Source organism: Anser anser, assembly GCF_964211835.1.
Source record: "Anser anser genome assembly, chromosome: 3".
Taxonomy (NCBI): Eukaryota; Metazoa; Chordata; class Aves; order Anseriformes; family Anatidae; genus Anser; species Anser anser.
This window is the reverse complement of record NC_139722.1, coordinates 71,786,618-71,806,382: the sequence shown is the minus strand read 5'-3', so window position 1 is coordinate 71,806,382 and position 19,765 is coordinate 71,786,618. Positions and strand designations below refer to the sequence as shown.

Below are 19,765 nucleotides of genomic sequence, written 5' to 3'. Positions count from 1 at the left end.
GATGACTTCAGTTGGCTTTCACACTGCCTAAGTAAAGCCCCAGTTTGATGACGTAAAGGTGGGTGATCAGTCAAATATGCCCTCTAATCCTCCATCATTTGTTCTTCAAAGCCTACAGTATGGAATAAAAAAGCTCATTTGCGTGGAGGGGAGAGAAAGAAAATGAAAAATTTCACAGTTGGCGAACATGCAATAAATATGTCAAATATGTCTTTTTCCTGTTTTCTTTAATTTTTGTTCTCTATCTTATTGACTTAACCCAAAGCTGATTTTTATAAGCATAGTAATGGCTGTGTACTGATGCACAATTTTGATAGCAAACATTTGATTATCCGAGACCACACGCTGAATATGTATATGAATATATGTATGCTCTATTAGTGCAGAACAAGCCATTAAAGATGGCTGAACACACCTTGGTGTTTAAGTGCCATTGCCTTATGCTCAGAGAGTGACAGGACAAAACACCACCAGGGTAACAAGAACAGCAGTCTAGATTTTCTTCCTTTACCTAATAATAGTCACAAGAAACCCTAGATTCACTGACAGTTCTTCAGCAAATGATGGTGGCCTGTTAGCACAGAAAGGGGACAGTTCACAGTGACAGTGTGAATCCTAACTCTCTAGCCCCATAACAAGATAGGAGGAAAAGAGACACAAAAAAAGATCTAAGCCAGCTTACACAAACAACTTACATTTTAAAACACCCTGTAAACAATCAGACCTTACACTTGGTTGAATAAATACATAAAACAAAGTGACTTGTGATTTAAGACCTGGAAACTTGACATATTGTATATAAGAGGAAATGAAGCCAGAGGTTTACAGAAATCCCACACTGTCAATTTTCAAAGTAGAGTTTATTCTAGTTTTTAGAAACCCTGCTTCGTTTACTTTCTCCCCAGCTGACTTAGTACCTTAACTACAGTCGAAAGCTGCAAGTTCAGCTGACTGTGCTCTTTAAAATGACTACTTTTGACTTGAAATCAGTAATGCAACGATTCAAGAGTTCCCAACTTTGTCCTTCTTTGAAGAGGAGGAAAAGACAGTAGATGCAACAGGACTTGTGATGGTGGTTCATGTGTTCAGTTTATGAATACAAAACCTATAGACTTTAGAACTAAAAACTTTTAAGCCTCACTGATTGTTCAGTAATTAGTTTACCAGGCCTTCCTATATGCAAGTTGTACAATATAAAACCAGAAATACAAAAATCAGAGTGAAATTCAAAATCTTCATCTACAGTGAACAGGGGTAAACATATTACAGCTGCAAAAACAAAAAAATAGGCTAATTTCCCTCCCTCACTTTTCCTCTGGCACACTAAACTAGTTTTACTACAGCCATCTCATGGATTGTGACTCACCTATTCTACTTCCACTGGCCAAACACATTCTTTGTAATAAACTGAGCAAGCCACGAGAGACAGAGGGAGGGAGACACACAGACAGACTGCTTGGATCTTCTTTTCATCCACAGCATGAATTTCCTGTAACTTATACCAGATAACCTTGTAAAGAGTGTACTTGTTTCAGGCAACCAAAAAAGGAAGAAAAACATAGGCACAGTAGCTTTGCAACTAGCCTGTCTATAAACATGCTCATCATGTAGATTTTAAGCAGTACGTCTAAGTTACAAAAAAAACAGGTTCCATTTGTAGCTAGATGAAATAATAGTTGATATTAAAATAATTGAGACTCCTGGAAAGCATAATATGGTCAATAAGGACTGTAGAAAGGGGTGGAAAGAGAACAGCATGTATTCTTTCCAGTGATTGCACTGTTTGTGTCAGAAAAGACAGTGCTAGAAAGTTGCCAACTGGTCCTCACCCACTCATCCAGACAGAATCCTACAGGAGGAAGTATGTCTAATTATAGTTTTAACAAAAAACTTCTGTAGGATCCCACTCACACTTGTATTGAAGTGCAGCTGCGTTTAAAGTAGAGGACGCTCTGCTGGCAGACAACTTGAATATCTACAGATACTGGCAGAAACGAGTTTTTGGAAGACCCATCTCATAAGAAGCATCATCAAGTCCTATATCCATTCTTTAATATGCATAAGAAAACTGAGGCAAATGCTCTTTTGTAGTATTAGGCCTGCATGAAACTATAGCATATCCCGGACTGTCATTACCATGTAAGAGAGTTACCTAACAAGTCAAGATGAAAATGTCTTCCCAGCATAGACTGATTTAGAGAGCAAAATGGCCCTTGACTTACAAACTCATCTTAAACATCCACAGTGAGATTTATGGAGCTCAATTTAACACAATGAGGGAATGCGCTCCTGAGTTTCCAATACTGATGTTTTCTGTAGATTAAGGAAGTCTTCTGTTTGCATCAAGCTTTTACAGATGCCTAACTGAGGTGGCAGCTCTCTTTTACAAGGCTTTGAACTTTTATACATGGGGAGAAAACTATCCTGAAATCATCACCAACTAGAGAAAAAAGCATTATTGTTATTTTACAGCTATGGAACTGAAAGAGATGAAAGGTTAGTGTTGAGTTCTTTGGAGTCAGCTGGATCCTCATTTTACAGGGACTGCACTGGAAAAGACATTTCACAGGAGAACACATGAGAAGCTAGTACACTACTGCATCCACTCAAATACTGCAGTCAGTATTTGCAGACTTCTGCTTTCTGTGGAAAACACCATTTCTATTGGCATATCAGAACAATTAAGATAAGACAAAGATCATTCCACCTAAGGTATTGTTTTTTAAGAGCGCTCTGATAGAGCAAAAATCGCAGCACCATGAAAACACGCTTACTCTGTAGTAAGAGAAAAGCACTGCAGTTGTACAAGCTACAGCCTTAACTGAAAAGTAAGTTCATCTCCCAAGCTGTCTTAAAAAGATCTGAAAGAACATTTGAAAGAAACAAAATGCTGCAAAGAACAGCAGACAGTGGTAAATTACAGTTCATTTCTTTTTCAATATTATTCTTTAAATTTAGTCTATGTACTTAATATTATGTGAAATTAGTACAAACTGTTTTATTACTGACTCTGGTTACATACACACCAATGATTCAACCTTACAACTGTAAGAAGTGTATTAATGTTATGCCTCCAGAGCTCTGGGTTCTGGCACGCCAGTCCTCAGTGCTCAGAATCAGGTCTCTGGCATTGCATGCTGTTACGTAAGCATTAAAAAACAGTCAGGACTAAAACATCTCACGCATTGCTTGATGAGAAGCTACGCTTTTGGCTTGGAATCCAAACCCCACATTTTTGTAAATAAACATTTAAACAGCCATCTTTATACAAACAAGCCAAGAACTTGCAGAGCTTAGGAAACCTTTCACAGCAGATATTTTTCAGTTTGCTTCTGACAATGATTATTCCCACAACAAGTTATTTAAAATGGGAGCTATGAATGTAAACATTATTTGCTTCCACATTTTTTAAACATATATAATTTCTCACAGTGAACAGAAGCTCCTTGTTCCACCACATTACATTGTACAGTATTGAAATTCTCTGAGGATGATGAGAAAACTGGAATGTTGCTGCCCTTAAAGTTCCTAGAGTACAGTGTGATCTCCAATACACTGTAGAATAATTTAGGCTGGAAAGGATCCATGGAGGTCATCTGGTCCAACACACCACTCAACGTAGGGCCAACTCTGAAGCTAGATCAGGTTGCTCAGTGTCATTTGAGTTCCAAATACGTTCAAGGATGGAGATGTCACAGTCTGTGCAAATTGTTTGATCACTCTCATTGAAAAAAGTCTACTATGTACTCAATTTCCCTTGCTGCAAACTGTAATCCGCAAAACAACAGTGATCTCCAAAACAAAATATATAAATATGACTAGTACATATTACAAATACAGGAAATAAAGAATCATTGTCTGTAATTTTACTCAAATAGTCTTTAGAATAAGTTATCTAATTAGCCCAGATGGACAACAGAATGCCAAAGACGGACTTCTTGATGCAATATTAGTCATGTAATTCAATTCACATTTGGTGTCAGCAAAGGAAAATCTGTTTGCCATGCAGATACGCTTAATACCCAAAAGGCTACAAGTTGCAACTTAAATAAAACGTTCTTGAAAACAGAAAAACAAGAATTATATGGCAAGTCTATTTAGCAGGCATAAGAATAAAAATTCTAACACTGAGATTTCTTAAAAGACTCATTTTAGTTAATCTCAAGAAGATTTCTAAAATATACAAAAAACAGTCTGCTAAAACAGTAAATACTGTACTCTGAAGGAAGTAGCCTGTTGCTTATGCATACATTTTCACATTCTCTAAATATAACACTATGTAACTGACCTTGCTTGATGTTAAGCAAATGTGTGTCCATAACCTATGCCAAAAGGTTTAGAATTTATCTTGCCTACCCTCAGCATCTGAAAAGTCAGCCTAGATTTGTTTTCTAAACTCTTTCTATAGTCAACTGAGATGGTGTACAGTGTTCTCACATACATAAAGATGAAAAATTCTGCAAAAGTTTCACCCCTTCACTGATTATCTAACTTAGACTAGGTACCCACCATTTAGACTGCCTAACTTAATCTCATATTTTGAATATTTAGACTGATGCATCTTTGAGAGGGAGAAATAGACAAAAAAATCAGGAGAAAATGTACATAAGCACTGAATGTTTATAAAGTGATCAGCAGCTTAACCAATTATTTTTTTTAAAAAATCTGTAACAATTTTTTTTTGTTTAAACAAAGCACTAAAGTAGTCATGGTTTCAATAGTAAGTGAAAAACATGTACATTATGTTCAAGTGTTTAACGGAGTTCCAGACCAACACACATACAAAAAGCATAATTTAATTTATCATTTTGTAGTGAGTGAGCATTAACAATGAAATTTGTCACACAAGTCTTTATGAATATCTAAAAGCCTAATACAAATATCCAAGTGATTAATAAAGATTAAAGTGTTACCAGTAAGACGTTCAGTAACTTGGCATTAAATACTAACAACCCTAGAAGCCCTTTCTAGAAGAATATTAATTTACAGTCATTCTTCCTAACAATTTTTTGTACAGTAAAAAAAGTAGATTTGTGTTTTTCTGCTTCCCTTTCCCACCCCACCACCCACAGTTTTGCTCTCATACTGAATCACTAACCAATCCAACCTGATGGTAAAAATCCAGCAGTTCAAGATCTCAGTTTCAACATCCAGCTCAAATGTTCTTTGGAAATAAAATCCAGATTTTTGTTTAATGTGCAAAGTGCAAGTTTTCTCCAGTGCTATCAGAAATGCATGCTGCTAAGAATGTCACCACAGAATAAAATGTTAACAATTAGAAGACTTTTCTATTTCCGATAGCTCTATTAAGGACACGTTAGATGGTGTTTAAATGAATGACAGATCAAGTGGACTATATACAGGTGCTTGTTAGATCAGGTACTTTCTGATATCACGAGGTCAAATCAATGTTTTTACTCAAGTTCTTCAGTTTCCTCTGTAAAAAGGTCAGCCAAATCTGCCACTGTCAGAACTGAAGCTTCTGACTGTTTCATGGAAGAGCTTGTGTGGCTGTAGGAAAAAATTGCATGCAGACATCAGAGAAGGAATCAACTTAAATAACAACCTGTATGTACTGAAGACAGACCACCACATGGTTCAGAGTCCAATAAATGTTGGGCTATGAGCTCAGCAAAAAAAAAAAACCACTTTCTATTAGGAGAAGTGCATACATTGATCAGCTACTTCTGACGCACAATTTCAGTAAGATACTAAGTCCACTACTGTCCTTAGCATGGTGATCACCAAACACTTGAGAGGCAGCAGAACATGGGATTGCAGGATCATATAATTGCTTAGGTTGGAAGGGACCTTACAGATCACCTAGTTCCAACCTCAATAATTATGGGGATAACCCACTTTGTCCTGTTAATGTTTAGGGGATTGGCTTCAGATTCCAAGCATAAGGTTTGATGCTACTTTCAAAACATTAGCCCTCATTAGATCACTGTATATTTATCTGAACTTTATAAGCAGAAGTAGTGCTACTTAACAGATATGGAAACTGATTAAACTATTCTTTCAAAACTAAAGGTGAAAAATTTACATGCAAGTCTTTGGCTGTAGTTATTTAAGTCTCGTTTTATAACAACCAGAAAAGCTAGATTAGTCACTCATTTTCCTAAACTAGTGTTTTTCCTAGATTTGTTATGTGTATACAGTACAGTTAAAGAGGTACAAAACTCTTGTATTTTCTGTACAAAGAATGTGAATACCACTTAAGTTCTAGTCCTAGTCTTTTATTGATTAGAGTTTTTGGAAAAGAAACAGTGAAAAATGCTTTCTGCGTCAGCAGACGAGACCACCTTACGAGCTGGCATCTGGACAACTCTTGCACTGACTGCAAAACCAACCCGTGTGACACAGAATTGTCAAGTCTTGGTTTGTAGAATTTAAAAATGATGAAAGAAAGAATAAGATCATATCTTAGAGCTCGCTTAGAGCATGCTGTAATTTCAGTGGCAAATTTAGTACTACTCCATTAATATCAGTGTTTATGGCAACGGAAATAGGTAAAATGAAATGGCAAATCATAATACAGTGCATTAATTGGGCTTTTCTGAAATAAAATATACAAAATGTAAAAATATTCTCCAGAGAATTAAAATACCTTAATCTTCCAGTTACTGTAATCAAGATAAAAAGATAATTTTTTCACGTTATAAAGCTTTCTTTCAACCAAAAGAATTTGAAGGAGAGCAGAAGAGTGTTTTTTTTTTTATATGTGTACCTAATCGTAACAAAAGTATGGCTGAGAAACTCCTTCTCAGTGTCATTGCAATAACAGTGTTTAAAAAATTCAGCACATACCTTCTATCTACAGTTTTCAGCATAGTCTGCATTCTTTCTTCTATTGTTGCTTTTATCAGGAATCTATGAACAATTGTAGATCTGAACGTGTTCAAAAAAAAGAAAAAAGTTAACAGAAGATATGCTGTTACTCTCAAAAATTCAAGATCACTTGTCTTATACTAATTATTTTAAGACTGCTGAAAAAATGCCCCTATTTTAAGACAGGTGATTAGTAACTTTCACTGACATTTAAGGATGCTTAGTGCCTCCAAGACCACGCAATTCTACTTGGCTGGATCACATACTAAATTAGCATAAGCTGCATTAACTAAAATCCTAAAGCAGACACTGGGCAAAGTTTTACTTTTTGTGTCCCTATTACAAACAAACAGTCCTTGAGAGTTTCCCATGTGGCTTAAAGTAATGATTTTGGCTCACTCTTTATATACAATGTTTATACTACATCATCACAAGTCAGTCCAAGAAGCAGAGTTTGGTGCAAGGGATAATAAACTCGTTCCCAGAGTTTTAGTAACATTGTCTTGAAGATGGCAAAATTGTATAAAAATGTTAAAGTCAGTAAATGCAAAACTTTAAACACCAGTAAAACTTAGTCAGTAACCACAGAACAAAGTGAAGACCCCATTTGTAAAATTATGTTTAAAAAAAGCTATAATGAGATAAAAGAAATGTTGAGTATAAGAAAATGAAACAGAAAAAAGTCAGTTTCAGAGATGATGTAAAAATCATTCAGAAACTCCTCAATGTAAACATTTTTTCAATATATGAACCCTTGAAAGAGATTGGATGTTTTTCAGAATTTAAATTGAAAATTTGTTTGGTAACATTACACAGTGGAATATTTGGGGGGAATACTTTGTGATTCATAGACAAAGGTATACCTGCCAAAAAAGAGAAGTAAATAAGAACTTAACTGAGCTAGTAATAGTTATAACCATGAAACTAAGCAGAACACTTCTTTATGCTCACTGGACTTGAATACAGCTCTTTTTCAAAAAAAGTTTGCTGAAGTCTGATTTTTATGAAGTATAATACATTCTTGCTGGTTTCTATTGCAAGGTTTTTACCAGACCTCTTAGGCCAGCATCAAGTAAAATTATAATGCAGGCTTTTGCAATTGATCTTTCCTACATCCTTACCATTAATTCAAAATCTTCACTAACACACACAAATATCCACCTGTCCATATGCATTCTTTCACATATACACTCATTCATGCCCTCTCCTTTTGCTTCCATTTCCAAAACACAAACCCCATTATTATTATTCCAGAATATTACTCCAGAATTGATTTTAACTATGTTTCTAACTTCACGCGCAGGGTTCTTTCATTATTATTTTTCAAGTAACATGAAACCTAAGGAGAAATATTTGCATATAGTTCATTCAGGACAAACTTTCCAAAAGTTAAGTGTTCAGTACTACTCAAATAAAGTCTAAAACACTGAAACAAAAGATATGGAAACTCAGTCTCTCAAAATGATATACTCAGAGGTGAAAGAAGAACTGTGAAAAGCTAATCAGCTTTACGGAGTGTGCTGTAACTGGTCTAGCGTCCTGCTGTTAACATGAGAAATAACCGCAAAACTATTTTGGAGAATGTTTCTCTATAAAACTTCATGGAAAGTAATAATGCAAAGAGAAGGAACTAAATTTATTTGTACAAAATAATCTTCCTCTGATAAACCTATATGACCTCCTGTTTTACTTAAGACAAAATATCCACTTAAATCATAGCATTTTTCTTAAACATTAATGAATTACTCAATTACTTACCATGAGATGACTAGTACTGTAAAGTACTAAAAAGAGAAAGTCATTCATTTGAATAATTCAAATTAGTATTTCTATAAAGAATAATTTCCTTTTAAAATACATTTTCTCTTTAAGCAGCATTGCAGCTGCAGAAAAGCGTTCTATAGTAGTGATAAAATATTCTCTGCTTTCAAACTACAAGGTAATATTTTACCCCAACAGAGCAGGGCAGCTCAATGGTATAATCACAATACAATTTCTTAAAATCTCTGCTTAGAAATTCAATAGAATCATGATGAATACACTGCAGGAGAAAAACTGTTTTGATTTATGGTTTGTTATGATTTATTCTCTTTTGATTCTCCTTCACTCTCCAAGCTTTTGCTTCTTGTGCTGTTTGCAAAACTACTTCCACAAAAACTTGAACACTGAATAGTTAAGTCACTGCTTCCATGTCCCCAAACTTTTTGCAACTTTCAGATGGTTTTCATAGATTTTCTTCAATACATTAAAGAAAATCTTTCAATGTTATTTTACATTTTTATAAGATTATTTTAAATATATATCTTTATATATATGTATTTACTTTCTGAGCCCTTCTAACCATAGAAAATGAGAAATACTTGAAAAAAATAGCAATCAACATAAGTTAGAGCATAGTCCACATAGACTAGTACTCCGTCTTCAGCAGCAGCTAAAGCCCATTAAATACTATTTAAAAATACAGACAAGGTGTACAGACTATTTTTCTCTGGTACTCTTCTACCCTCCAACCATTTGCAGATCAAGTACTTGAACCAGATGTGGTATTCAGGAATTTTTCTTCTGAATTTATTCAGTTTCTCTGTAAACTAAGTTAAGTACGGGCAGGACTCCAATCTAAGAGTGATCAGGGCATTCTCTTAAGTGGTATAATCGCTCAATTCCCAAGGCAATAGAAGAAGCCAGAAAGTTGGCCTCAGACATCCTTGCGAAAGCTGCATTTTACCAGGTGAAATGATTCCCACTATAACAGCTTCCATTTTTAAGAGGGAAGAGAAAAAAACAAAACCCTACTTAACACAGCTTGTAATCTGGAGCTGGGAATGACCAGACAGAATAAACCTCTCAGGGAAACTACGATGAACTAAGTTCAGGCGATGCCTGAACTTAGCCACATATGACATAAACGGTGAGTTGCTCAAACCTGCAAAACTAAGACATTTCTGGACATGCCTAGAAGTAGAACTTCAAAGTTAAAAACAAAGGAATTGAAGGCAAACAAATTAGTGCAGCAGCTGAACAAGGGTTTTCAGGATTTTGGACTCAAGAACCTACACTCTTACTAAACTTCTAAATTTGCAGTTTGCCTCTGCATCTTACCCCAATAGAACAAGAGCTGCCAAAAGTACATGTTGTGGACTTTTATCAAGCTTTTCAATATTATTATTGTTTCTGTTCCTCATGTGATCATCTTTAAAAATAGAGTCCCTATGAATAGCCTTATCTCCAGAACTGAGAAGTTCAGTGAATTGATTTATTCCAATTACAGTATGCAGGTCTACTCTGGACCTCTAGACCATCTAAACCTCTTAAAACAATTTGAACTCTTACTTTGTCTGGCCAATACGATGTACTCTGCCAATGGCTTGAAGCTCATGTGCAGGATTCAGAATGGGTTCCACAAGCAGAACATGAGTCGCTTCAATTATGTTTAGTCCATTGGAACCAGTATGAAGGGGCAGCAGCAAAATATTGATCTTGGGATCATATTTAAATGCAGAGAGATTTTCCTAAAAGGCAAACATCACAGCAGCATGACAAAAGTTCCTGAATAAAGAGCACAGGGACATCTTTATATTTTCAAGCAATTATAGCAGACACTCCAGGCCCCATACTGACCGTCTGTAGCCTAACTGATACAAGCCCTGTCATCACCAAACAGGTACCAGACAGGTTGTCAGGAAGGCGAGGATTTCTTGCAACACTGATTAGTGTGTCTCATCCTTAATATTTCAACATTGGCATGAACATGCCAACATGTCTCTCTCAAAAAGGAATGTACTATTTCATCTTCAAAGGTTTTAAATTATGGCAAATATGATTTTACAATTCAGAGACCAAAGATTCTGCTAAACAAATTTGCTGCCCTTTTAGTTTCTCAAATGAAGCAATGAAGTAAAAGGATCAAATTAACTTCTAAGAACTATAATTCCTCAACTGAAAATAATTTAAAGAAAAATATCTTTTATGTACCTGAAACTTGCTAATTCCATTGATCTGAGAAAAAGTCATATTGTTGTCATACAAAGCTTTTGAAATTATGTCCAATACATCTTGCCACTGTAAAAAAAAACACAACACAATAGAAGTCAATATTACAAACAGTAATGACAACTACAATATGTTAAAGCTTTCAAAACTAACATTTAAGGTTTTAAAAAAGATTTGCATGGCAGGAGCCATGTATTTCATAAATCTAAATAGGAAATATAATTAAAAATCAGATTGAATAAAAGTAACTGGCAGCCACCACAAAAAAATGTTTTTATAATCTATCAAAAACATAGGGGCATTAAATTTAAAGATATCTAGAATTTCTAATGCTCCCATATAAGCGTTTGTCTTTTAACAAAACAAGCTGTTACATCTGTTGACTAGGATTATTGTATCCCAGGTACATGAACTGCCCTACAAATTCTCAAAACAATCTAGTAGCTGTACAGAATGATTCAACATTTTGGTAGCTAAACTAAGTCCCAGGAAGTATTATGACCATTTTAAACTCACAGAAAACACACAATACACAAAGACAAAACAGAAAATGGTGATTAATACCGTTGAGAAAACTAAGGATTTAGCCCCTGGATCTTTAAATTGTATTCTCTTCAGTGTTCGAACCACAGCTTCCACTTTGGTAGAATGACTCCCCTTTGAAAATGGAAAAAACATCATTAGTAGAGTAGGATACTAAACAACAACTTCCAAATTAATTGTTTAATTGAACAGTGCTATATTAGGACTCTTATTTATCTTACACATCTTAGAAAAAGACATCAGCAAATTGTTTCATAAAGCTGCATACTTTTTAAAAAGCAAAACCATAATGCTTCAATTTTGAAGGCTCTTGACCTATTCAGATGGCAACCTCCCAGGTGGACTTGGAACAGATTCAAACATTACGAACTTGGAGGATGGGCTGGTTAAGTAGCACTGAACTGCTTTTAAGTCTCCCATGTAAGGCACTGCTATAGATCAAAGATTTATTACAGAATGTGCAGTACATGGAAGAATGAAGGACTACAGATATGCCTTCCTAGGTCTGGATGCAGCACACTGGATAGCCCAAGCAGTGCAATTGCACCCCAATATGTCAGTTAGGCCTGATGAGGTTTAACTTACTCAGAATCACATGCTTTAAAGAATTTTCCAAACACACATTTAACTTCCCCTCCCTTCACGCTTCCTCAAATGTGATAATGAAAAAGCCTGCATGAACCTTATTTCTGTTGCTTTTCTTTCCCACTCTGGCAACGACAAACTTACACTCATTACTATAAAGCTGGCGAATTACCTTAAAATATCAAGAAATTGATAAGTACAACTGAATTAATTCTTGAAGGATTCAGCACTGCAATGAAAACATCTTCATATTCTGCGTTTGGAAGTATTTCAGTGCTTAATGAACTCAATACTATTTCTTGTAGACTTTGGTTTCTATATTCTTACATTTCTTTCCCCTTTAGTCATGAAGAGGATTCTAAAAAAGTTGTTTAGTATCTCCCTCTATCTCCTTCAGCATGCACTTTGTATTAGAGTATCTTTACCTAATATGCTTTTTTAAGAAGCCGTTATTTAATTGCTTACTAGTTCTTACATGTATAGCAATTTCAAGCTGCACTAGATTCAGCTGGACAAATATTGTTTTATTTCTGTCTGCACCTGTCCTCTGAACATTGAATTAACTATGTTGGCTTGCCACAATGAGGGATCAAATTTACTGAAGTTATGCCGCTTGCAGAATTAGTGGGGAAGGATGACAGCAGTCTAAGCACAAGTTGGAAGCCAACGCCAGGCTGTTTGATCATTCACACTATACAGAATCTCTTACTATTTGCAAAGCAATTATTTTTACACACAATACCAAATCTATTGAGAAAAAAAAGCAAACTGACCACATATAAACCTCTGCCAATAAGAAAACTTCTTGCAGAAAGCCAATCCATAAATTCAAAATGAAGTACATTAATTGCACTGCCAGTTCAACCTGTGCACCTGTCTAACCTGAGGAAACTTGAGACTCTTCTGCTTCAAGCATCACTCCTTCCTGCTACTTTTCTTTGTTAGGGTTACTTGTCTCAGCATCTGAAGTTGGATTCCACCTTCTGAACACTCACGGCAAAATATTTCACAAGTGTAAAACCCTGGAAGCCTGAGATTTTATATCCTCTTCACAGACACAGAATAAACTAGATTTTAATTTAACTTTATTTAAAACTGTGAATGACCTTTCCAAGTTCTTAATATTCAGTCATTTCTGCCAAGATGTCTGTCAAGTGTGCCAAGTTCTTCATCCCTCTGCTTAAACCATATTAGACAAACTATATTTGACTCATCATTGAACTAACAATTGACCAAAGTTTTTTTTTTTCACAGCACACAAGGAAATTCAATTTTGTTCTCAGTGTTTACAGAGAGCTGAAACTAATAGAAGTATCCTGGCTATTATGAGTTCTTGGTTTCCAGTCTCTTTAAAAAAAAAAGTTACCCCACCATCACCCACACACCTTGAAGTTTTATTTTCTTGAATATCAGAAGAGAATATAAAAACAGATCAGCCAGTTCTAATTAATTATGGAACAGCACACAGAATCAAAACTACCCTCTAACAAGCAATTTCTCAGATAACAGACTAGCAATGCCCACTATAACACTAAACAGACACTGGAAGCTTTTATAGAAGCAAAACCTACAAGGATGCCAGTGAGCTCTCTCTCAGCATAGAATGCTCCCTTTTACAGTAGTCCTTTCACATCTAATGCATTAACTTAATGTGACTAGTGCTGGTACAACAAAATAAGATGTATACGACAAAACAAAGACAAAACCACCACCACAAAATAAAAACAACAAAATAAGAGACACCAAATACTGAAAAAGACCAAAAAGAGCAGAAGAACTTTCAGATGAAAATACAAATTCTGAATAAATCACACAATTTTCACATATTGCAGTACAAGATATTACAAAAAACATAGCAAGTTAGTTATCTTTTGTTAACAATTGTCCTTAAAGGAATGAGACGAAAAATATTATTTTTAATATTCCTGCTTGCTTTGATAGCAAATACACTGAAGCTACAATGTAAACTTTTTCTTTTTTTCAGATAAGAATGGGCCTTGCTGAAAACACAATGAAAATTCACATGAAACTCATTTTTTGCTTCACCTCAAATTCTGATGCAGACACTATAGAGTTCTAGGGAACTCTATAGCCCTTTATGCAGGAGAGTAGGTGACCTGTTCCTTCTGTGTTTTATTTCAGAAATTTGGTTATTCTACTTTACTTATGTAATTTATAAAAGACATTTGAAGTTTTCTTGTTAGAAACAGGATTGTATCTCTAAACCCTGACTAAGCTCTCTGCTAGAACTTCTATAATTAGCACTTCAGAAATACAGCCCATTTACTCCCCCTGGTGCCACATGCTCTCAACTACTTCAAGTCTAATAATTTGATTTAGGAAGCATCTACTCACAAAAAATAATTCCAGTTGTCCAGGAAGGCTAAGATACCTAGCTTGAATATGGTAGCATTGACTTCCGCAAAGGCCAGCAACCCTAGTATACACGCATGGTTCAAAGGAGATTTGCACAGATAACATGGAAGTTTTTGTCAGCACACTTCATTACTTTTAACTACACTAACCAAATGAAAACTATGATTGCTACGTCCAGCTGTACCATAATCACATTCTAGTTAAAGACAGTATTATCATCTAAATCAAAATATTACCAACGAGTCTTTTACCTTTGCATTTTAATCCAGAATCCTCTATTTTTTTCTAGAGCTTCAACGACCACAGGCTTTTGCTTTAACATTATAACAGATTTGTGTGACGTACCTTGTACTACACGTCAGTACTGTTAAAGATCCAGAGATATGCTATCTCTTCCTCCTCCCCAGATTTTAACCTAACAAAACCTCTCAATTACCAAGAAAGGCAGATAAAACAATGCAATTGTGACTGATTTCCTACATGTTTGTGTCTACTAATGATGTTGATGAGCCTGTAATGCACACAAGTTACAAATAGTTTCCCCAATAAAACCTGAATTTTAAAATCTTTTGTAGAAAGGGGAAAGTCAACCTGCAGTATTTAGCTGAGCCATCCTTCAGATGGATGGCTGTTTTTATAAGAATTCTAGAAAATGAATTATCATGGAAACCCAAGAGACTGTCACGCTGTTTGAAATTAACCAATGAGTTGCTAAATTATGGGAGAAGTCTAAGACAGCACAGTGAAAAGACCATAACTTCTTAGAAAGCCAGGCTAAAAAGAACAAAGAGTCACAATGGAAGATACAACTCCCAGTCATCAGTAGAGCTGTTGCACACTGTCAATGGAAAATATTGGGAAAGAAATTCCCCAGATATGCAGACATTCGTTTTAAGACTGAAGGTCATTCTTTATTCAATAATCTTATTTTCTGTAGGTATAAGGTATCCAGTCAATGAAGCTTTGACCAAAACTGTCAAGTTTAAAATGCAAACAGGCAAGAGGCACTCAGTTTTTCCAAAGTCTACCTTTTGGTTTTGCAAACAAAAACACACAAAAAAACAAATCAACAAAAAGAAAAAAGTGACAATGTTGTTTCAGAGTACCCAGCAGTATAGGGTCCAGAAAACTAATCTAAAACATGGAAAATTGCTTACACCACACAATTAGATCAAAAGAATGGGAAACGAGCTCCAAGAAAGTGGCCTTCCAATTATGTTATTAGCTACATGCATAGGGAAAAGAGAATGTCCCCCCATAATATTGCACCAGAGAAACCTTTCTCCATAGAACTGATTAATGGTCAACACTTTCCAATGAAAAGCATTGCCTTTGATAAATGATATATTATGGGATAAACACTTTGTTTCTCTACTGTGATTTATTACTAAAATTTTGGTCAAATTACTGAATATGCTCGTTAGAACCTAAAGTGAAACCACTAGTTTATTAGTGGGCAAGTTAGATGAAGTAAGCACAGCTGTAGTCTGTAGGCTATAGCCTTTAATATAGCTTTTTAATATAATTTATTTCTTAATATAGCTTTTTCCAGGCTTTTAATTTTCATTAGTCATATTTAGAGTTGCATTTTCCCCCCTAATTATGGTTTGTATACCAGACATTTCACAGATAAGCAAAATGAGAAACTACTGTACCCAAACAGCTCAAGAAACATTTCAGATGACTAATCTTAGGTTCAGAATTGGGATTTATACTCTCTGGCTAACAATGAAGATTTAGGATAATATAAATACTTTAAATTAGTAACAATCTTATGGTACAGGCAGTTTTCTCAAACTTTACACATTTCAAGCAAAGGTATCAAAACTATGCCTCCAAAAAGCCTCACATCTCCTTAGCTAAAAAAAGAAAAATCATCACCTCAACAACAAAAAAATCCACCTGCAAACAAAGAACATTTATTTCTAACCAGTATTAAACACTTGCAAAAAAAAAAAAAACACCAAAACTTAAGCTCATCAGAAGCTCTCACTCCACCCTCTCACCCGTAGATAGTATTAGTTTTAACAAACGTGTAATTTTTAATCTGTTTACCAGGCCCTCCCCAAGGCACAGCTTACCTTTACAGGAATATCATCCTCCTGATTTGCAGTTTCTGCAGTAAAGACATATGATATTTCTTTATGAGATGTTGTCTGCCTGCAAATGGCGCATTTAATCGAGCTCCGGCGTGTGCCAACACTGTACTGTTCTATGATGATAGCTATACACTCATTACAAAAACAATGTCCACATGTCAGCACTGCCCACTATGCAGGGAATTGAAAAAAAATGAAACAGTATCAGTTTCACATAAATGCAAAGGAAAACCAGTGTATTAAACATGTTAAATTACATCTTCATAGATGCACTATTTTCATTGAAGTAATCAGCTTAAAAATAAAGAATATTAGAAATATTTTTACCACTACACCTGCTAAAAAGCCTGGATTTCAAAGGTTTCCAGCACAGAGTAATTCATAATCCATAGAATTGCTCTACATTTATTGTCCATTTTTTGGCATTTTCCCAATTCTAAACTTGAAGACAGTCTCTCATTTCTATGAACACTAATTTGTAATGCATAGGTTAAGTACACAGAATGAGCATTTACAACATTTTTAAACAAGATTACACAACTGTTTGTATTAGACTTCTGTAAAAGTCAAAGAGTCATAGAATAGTTTGGGTTAGAAGAGACCTTTAAAGATTATCTAGTCCAGCCCCCCTGCCACAGGCAGGGACATCTTTTACTAGAATCATTTGTCCAAAGACCCACCCAACCTGACCTTAAGCACTTCTGGGAACGGGGCATCCACAGCCTCTTTACAAGAGGTATGAATTACAACGTTTTCTTTCATAACACTACTGAAGTCCTAGGCAACGTGTTTGGATTTTTAAAAGGAAATATTTTGAACATAAAAGATTGATTTTCTATTAACAGAATGTGTTAGAAACAAAAGATTGTGCTGCAGAAATTGTTTTACAAAGTCTATCCTGTACTAGTCTGCTCTACAGGCTATACTAAGAATAAAAAAAAAATCACGGGTCTAAGTAGCAGAGGGAACTGACTGAATGTCTGACAACCAAACAACAGATCTTCTAGGCTTTACAAGGTTCTTCCTATCATGCAGAAACAGGATGCAAAGCATTTTAAAACTTCCTTGAAATGTGATGGCTACCATCTTCTCAAGTGACAGTCTTGGACAAAGTTAAAGACGAGGCTACTTTTCCTTTAAGTGAACTCCTCCAACTCTGAGATGAAACATAATGGCAGCCTTGATATATAACTCAGATCTAGGTAAAGATTTTACAAAAGCAAAAACTGCTAAGTATTTTACCTGTTTTCCCAGTTGACGTGCACAGATCGGACATGGTTCTGGATTAACTCCCCCAGTCGTTTTATCCTGAGACTGTAAAGTAGAAGAAAAATGTGTTCTGTGTTTTAATGAATAAAAGGTTATTCTATATTTATAAATATATATTAACATAATTTATATTAATATATAAAAGTTATTCTATACTTAAACTTCTAGGAAAAATGCTGAGATCCTTAAAAGGTGTGCACACTAATTGAAGAACATCACCCATGAAGAAAAGTCCAGTGTTTTTTTTTCAAGTTTCTCAAAATAATTTGTGTAAGTGCTATTTACACTGCAGTCCTTCAGATAATACCTGCAGTACAGTTTTGAAAAATCTGAGCAAAATTGAAGCTTCAAATGAGAAGCTTGCTATATTTTCTCTCAGCTTGATATTGTTGTAAAAACACTTAAATATACTTAATTATGCTTACTTAAAATTATGCTTACTTGAACACTATGATTAACACTAATATATATGGTGTTTGGTTTGACATTTTTAATATTTAACCTATAGAACTGTTTGTCCTTCTATTTAAGTAAACAAGGTCTTGGTAGAATAGCAAGGGTGCATGCAGAGGTGCATAAATTTACAAGCCTTCTTCTGAACACATCCCAGTTAGTTTAATGAGTATTTTAACCATCTATAACCACTTCATACTTTTATATTTGTGTAATTAATCAGATGGTCAAAATATAACACTTAATAAATAACTTTATGAATATGCACTAACACAGAACACCACATGAATTCAACATGTAGTGTGAACCTTTACAGGAAACACATTTACTTGAAAATGCGAGTTTTAAATGAAATAACAGCTAGTTTCTTCAAGTAAGTAGAATATATCACTTCAGTCTGGTAAAGATCAAGGAACCATAAACCTTACTTTCTCCAGATTCGTGAGATACAAAAGTTGTCCTAATTTCTTTTGTAGTTGTGATTTAGCAACTGCCTTGTCATTCAGAAGCTTCACTCGATTTTGCTCTACCTATGGAAACAATATTAAACACATGAATAAAAACAACAAAAAATACAGATGAAATGTCTATTTTCCTATAGAGAAAAAAAGTAGCACTTTGATCTAACACTGAGTCTTCACAGGAAAAAAAGGAAAATATCTTTCTGTTGAAAACATATTTCTATTTGTGCAAGGAAAATAATTAAGTGAAATCAACCCAGCACTTTCTGTGTTCAAGAACAGAAAATGCCTCAGAGGTGGCTCTGATTCCAAGGTACTGAAATAAGGTGTTTATTTCTTTTCTTTTTTACTGCCTTTTTTTTTTTTTTTTTTTTTTTTTTAAGTCCTTGTGGAAATTAACAATGCAGGTGAGAAATCAGGTCAACTTCATTTTCCACCAGGTTGCAAAATTGGGCAATACCAGACAGGTCCCTCAGCTATTCACCTGCTGCTGCAAAGACAGTAGTCTTTTGGAAACATGCCACTCATACAGCCAGAAGGCTGACAGAATATATCCACGTAAGTTATAAGCTCAAAAAGGCCCATACACTACACATAAAAGTGGCGTATTTTCTGTTTACTCCACCCAAGCTTTCTGAAATTGAAAAGGAGGCGCATTATAGAACTTATACATAGATCTCTCTCTCTTTCTTTCCCTCTCTCTATATACACACACACATGAGAGGTACAGTCTCCAAACTTTATTCTTTCTGAAAAAAACATCTCTTTCCCGTCAAGTACTTCACCTCATGTGGCTCTATGATGTGGAGAACTGGTGGATTTGGTTTTGGCTCATCAGGATGACGCACCCTCAGCCGTTCCGTAGCCATTGCTAGTTCATCAATAGCAGACACGTGATCCCTTAGAACCATCCAATATTCATGAAGTAACTATAAGAAAAGCCTAAACAAATTAGTAGCAGAACTGAGTTGAGCTCCCTTTATGAGTCCACCATACACTGTATAATATGAAAACATTTTTGAATTAGAGATAGTATTTCTTTACACTAATTCAGACACAACAACAAATGATGAAGGAAGGCAAGATTATCCCTATACCTTTTGCTTACTTTCTTTTCCAGTCTCTTTATGAAAGAGGTGTCTCATTTCTTCTACAGCT

At 35.1% G+C, this 19,765-nt stretch overlaps 1 protein-coding gene across 1 annotated transcript in view; it reads right to left on the bottom strand.

Annotated features, from left to right (window-relative positions):
• Positions 1 to 4,776: 4,776 nt before the first annotated feature.
• The window catches only part of SHPRH (SNF2 histone linker PHD RING helicase), a 43,315-nt gene continuing 28,326 nt past the window's right edge, over positions 4,777 to 19,765 (bottom strand). The window contains exons 23-31 of the mRNA XM_083828090.1: positions 19,393 to 19,536; positions 18,575 to 18,676; positions 17,667 to 17,738; positions 16,407 to 16,595; positions 11,386 to 11,478; positions 10,804 to 10,890; positions 10,162 to 10,340; positions 6,811 to 6,891; positions 4,777 to 5,511 (exon numbers count right to left, since the gene is read on the bottom strand). Of these exons, the coding sequence (XP_083684216.1) occupies positions 5,415 to 5,511; positions 6,811 to 6,891; positions 10,162 to 10,340; positions 10,804 to 10,890; positions 11,386 to 11,478; positions 16,407 to 16,595; positions 17,667 to 17,738; positions 18,575 to 18,676; positions 19,393 to 19,536 (1,044 nt within the window). The 3' untranslated portion in view covers positions 4,777 to 5,414. The remainder of the gene's footprint in view (positions 5,512 to 6,810; positions 6,892 to 10,161; positions 10,341 to 10,803; positions 10,891 to 11,385; positions 11,479 to 16,406; positions 16,596 to 17,666; positions 17,739 to 18,574; positions 18,677 to 19,392; positions 19,537 to 19,765) is intronic.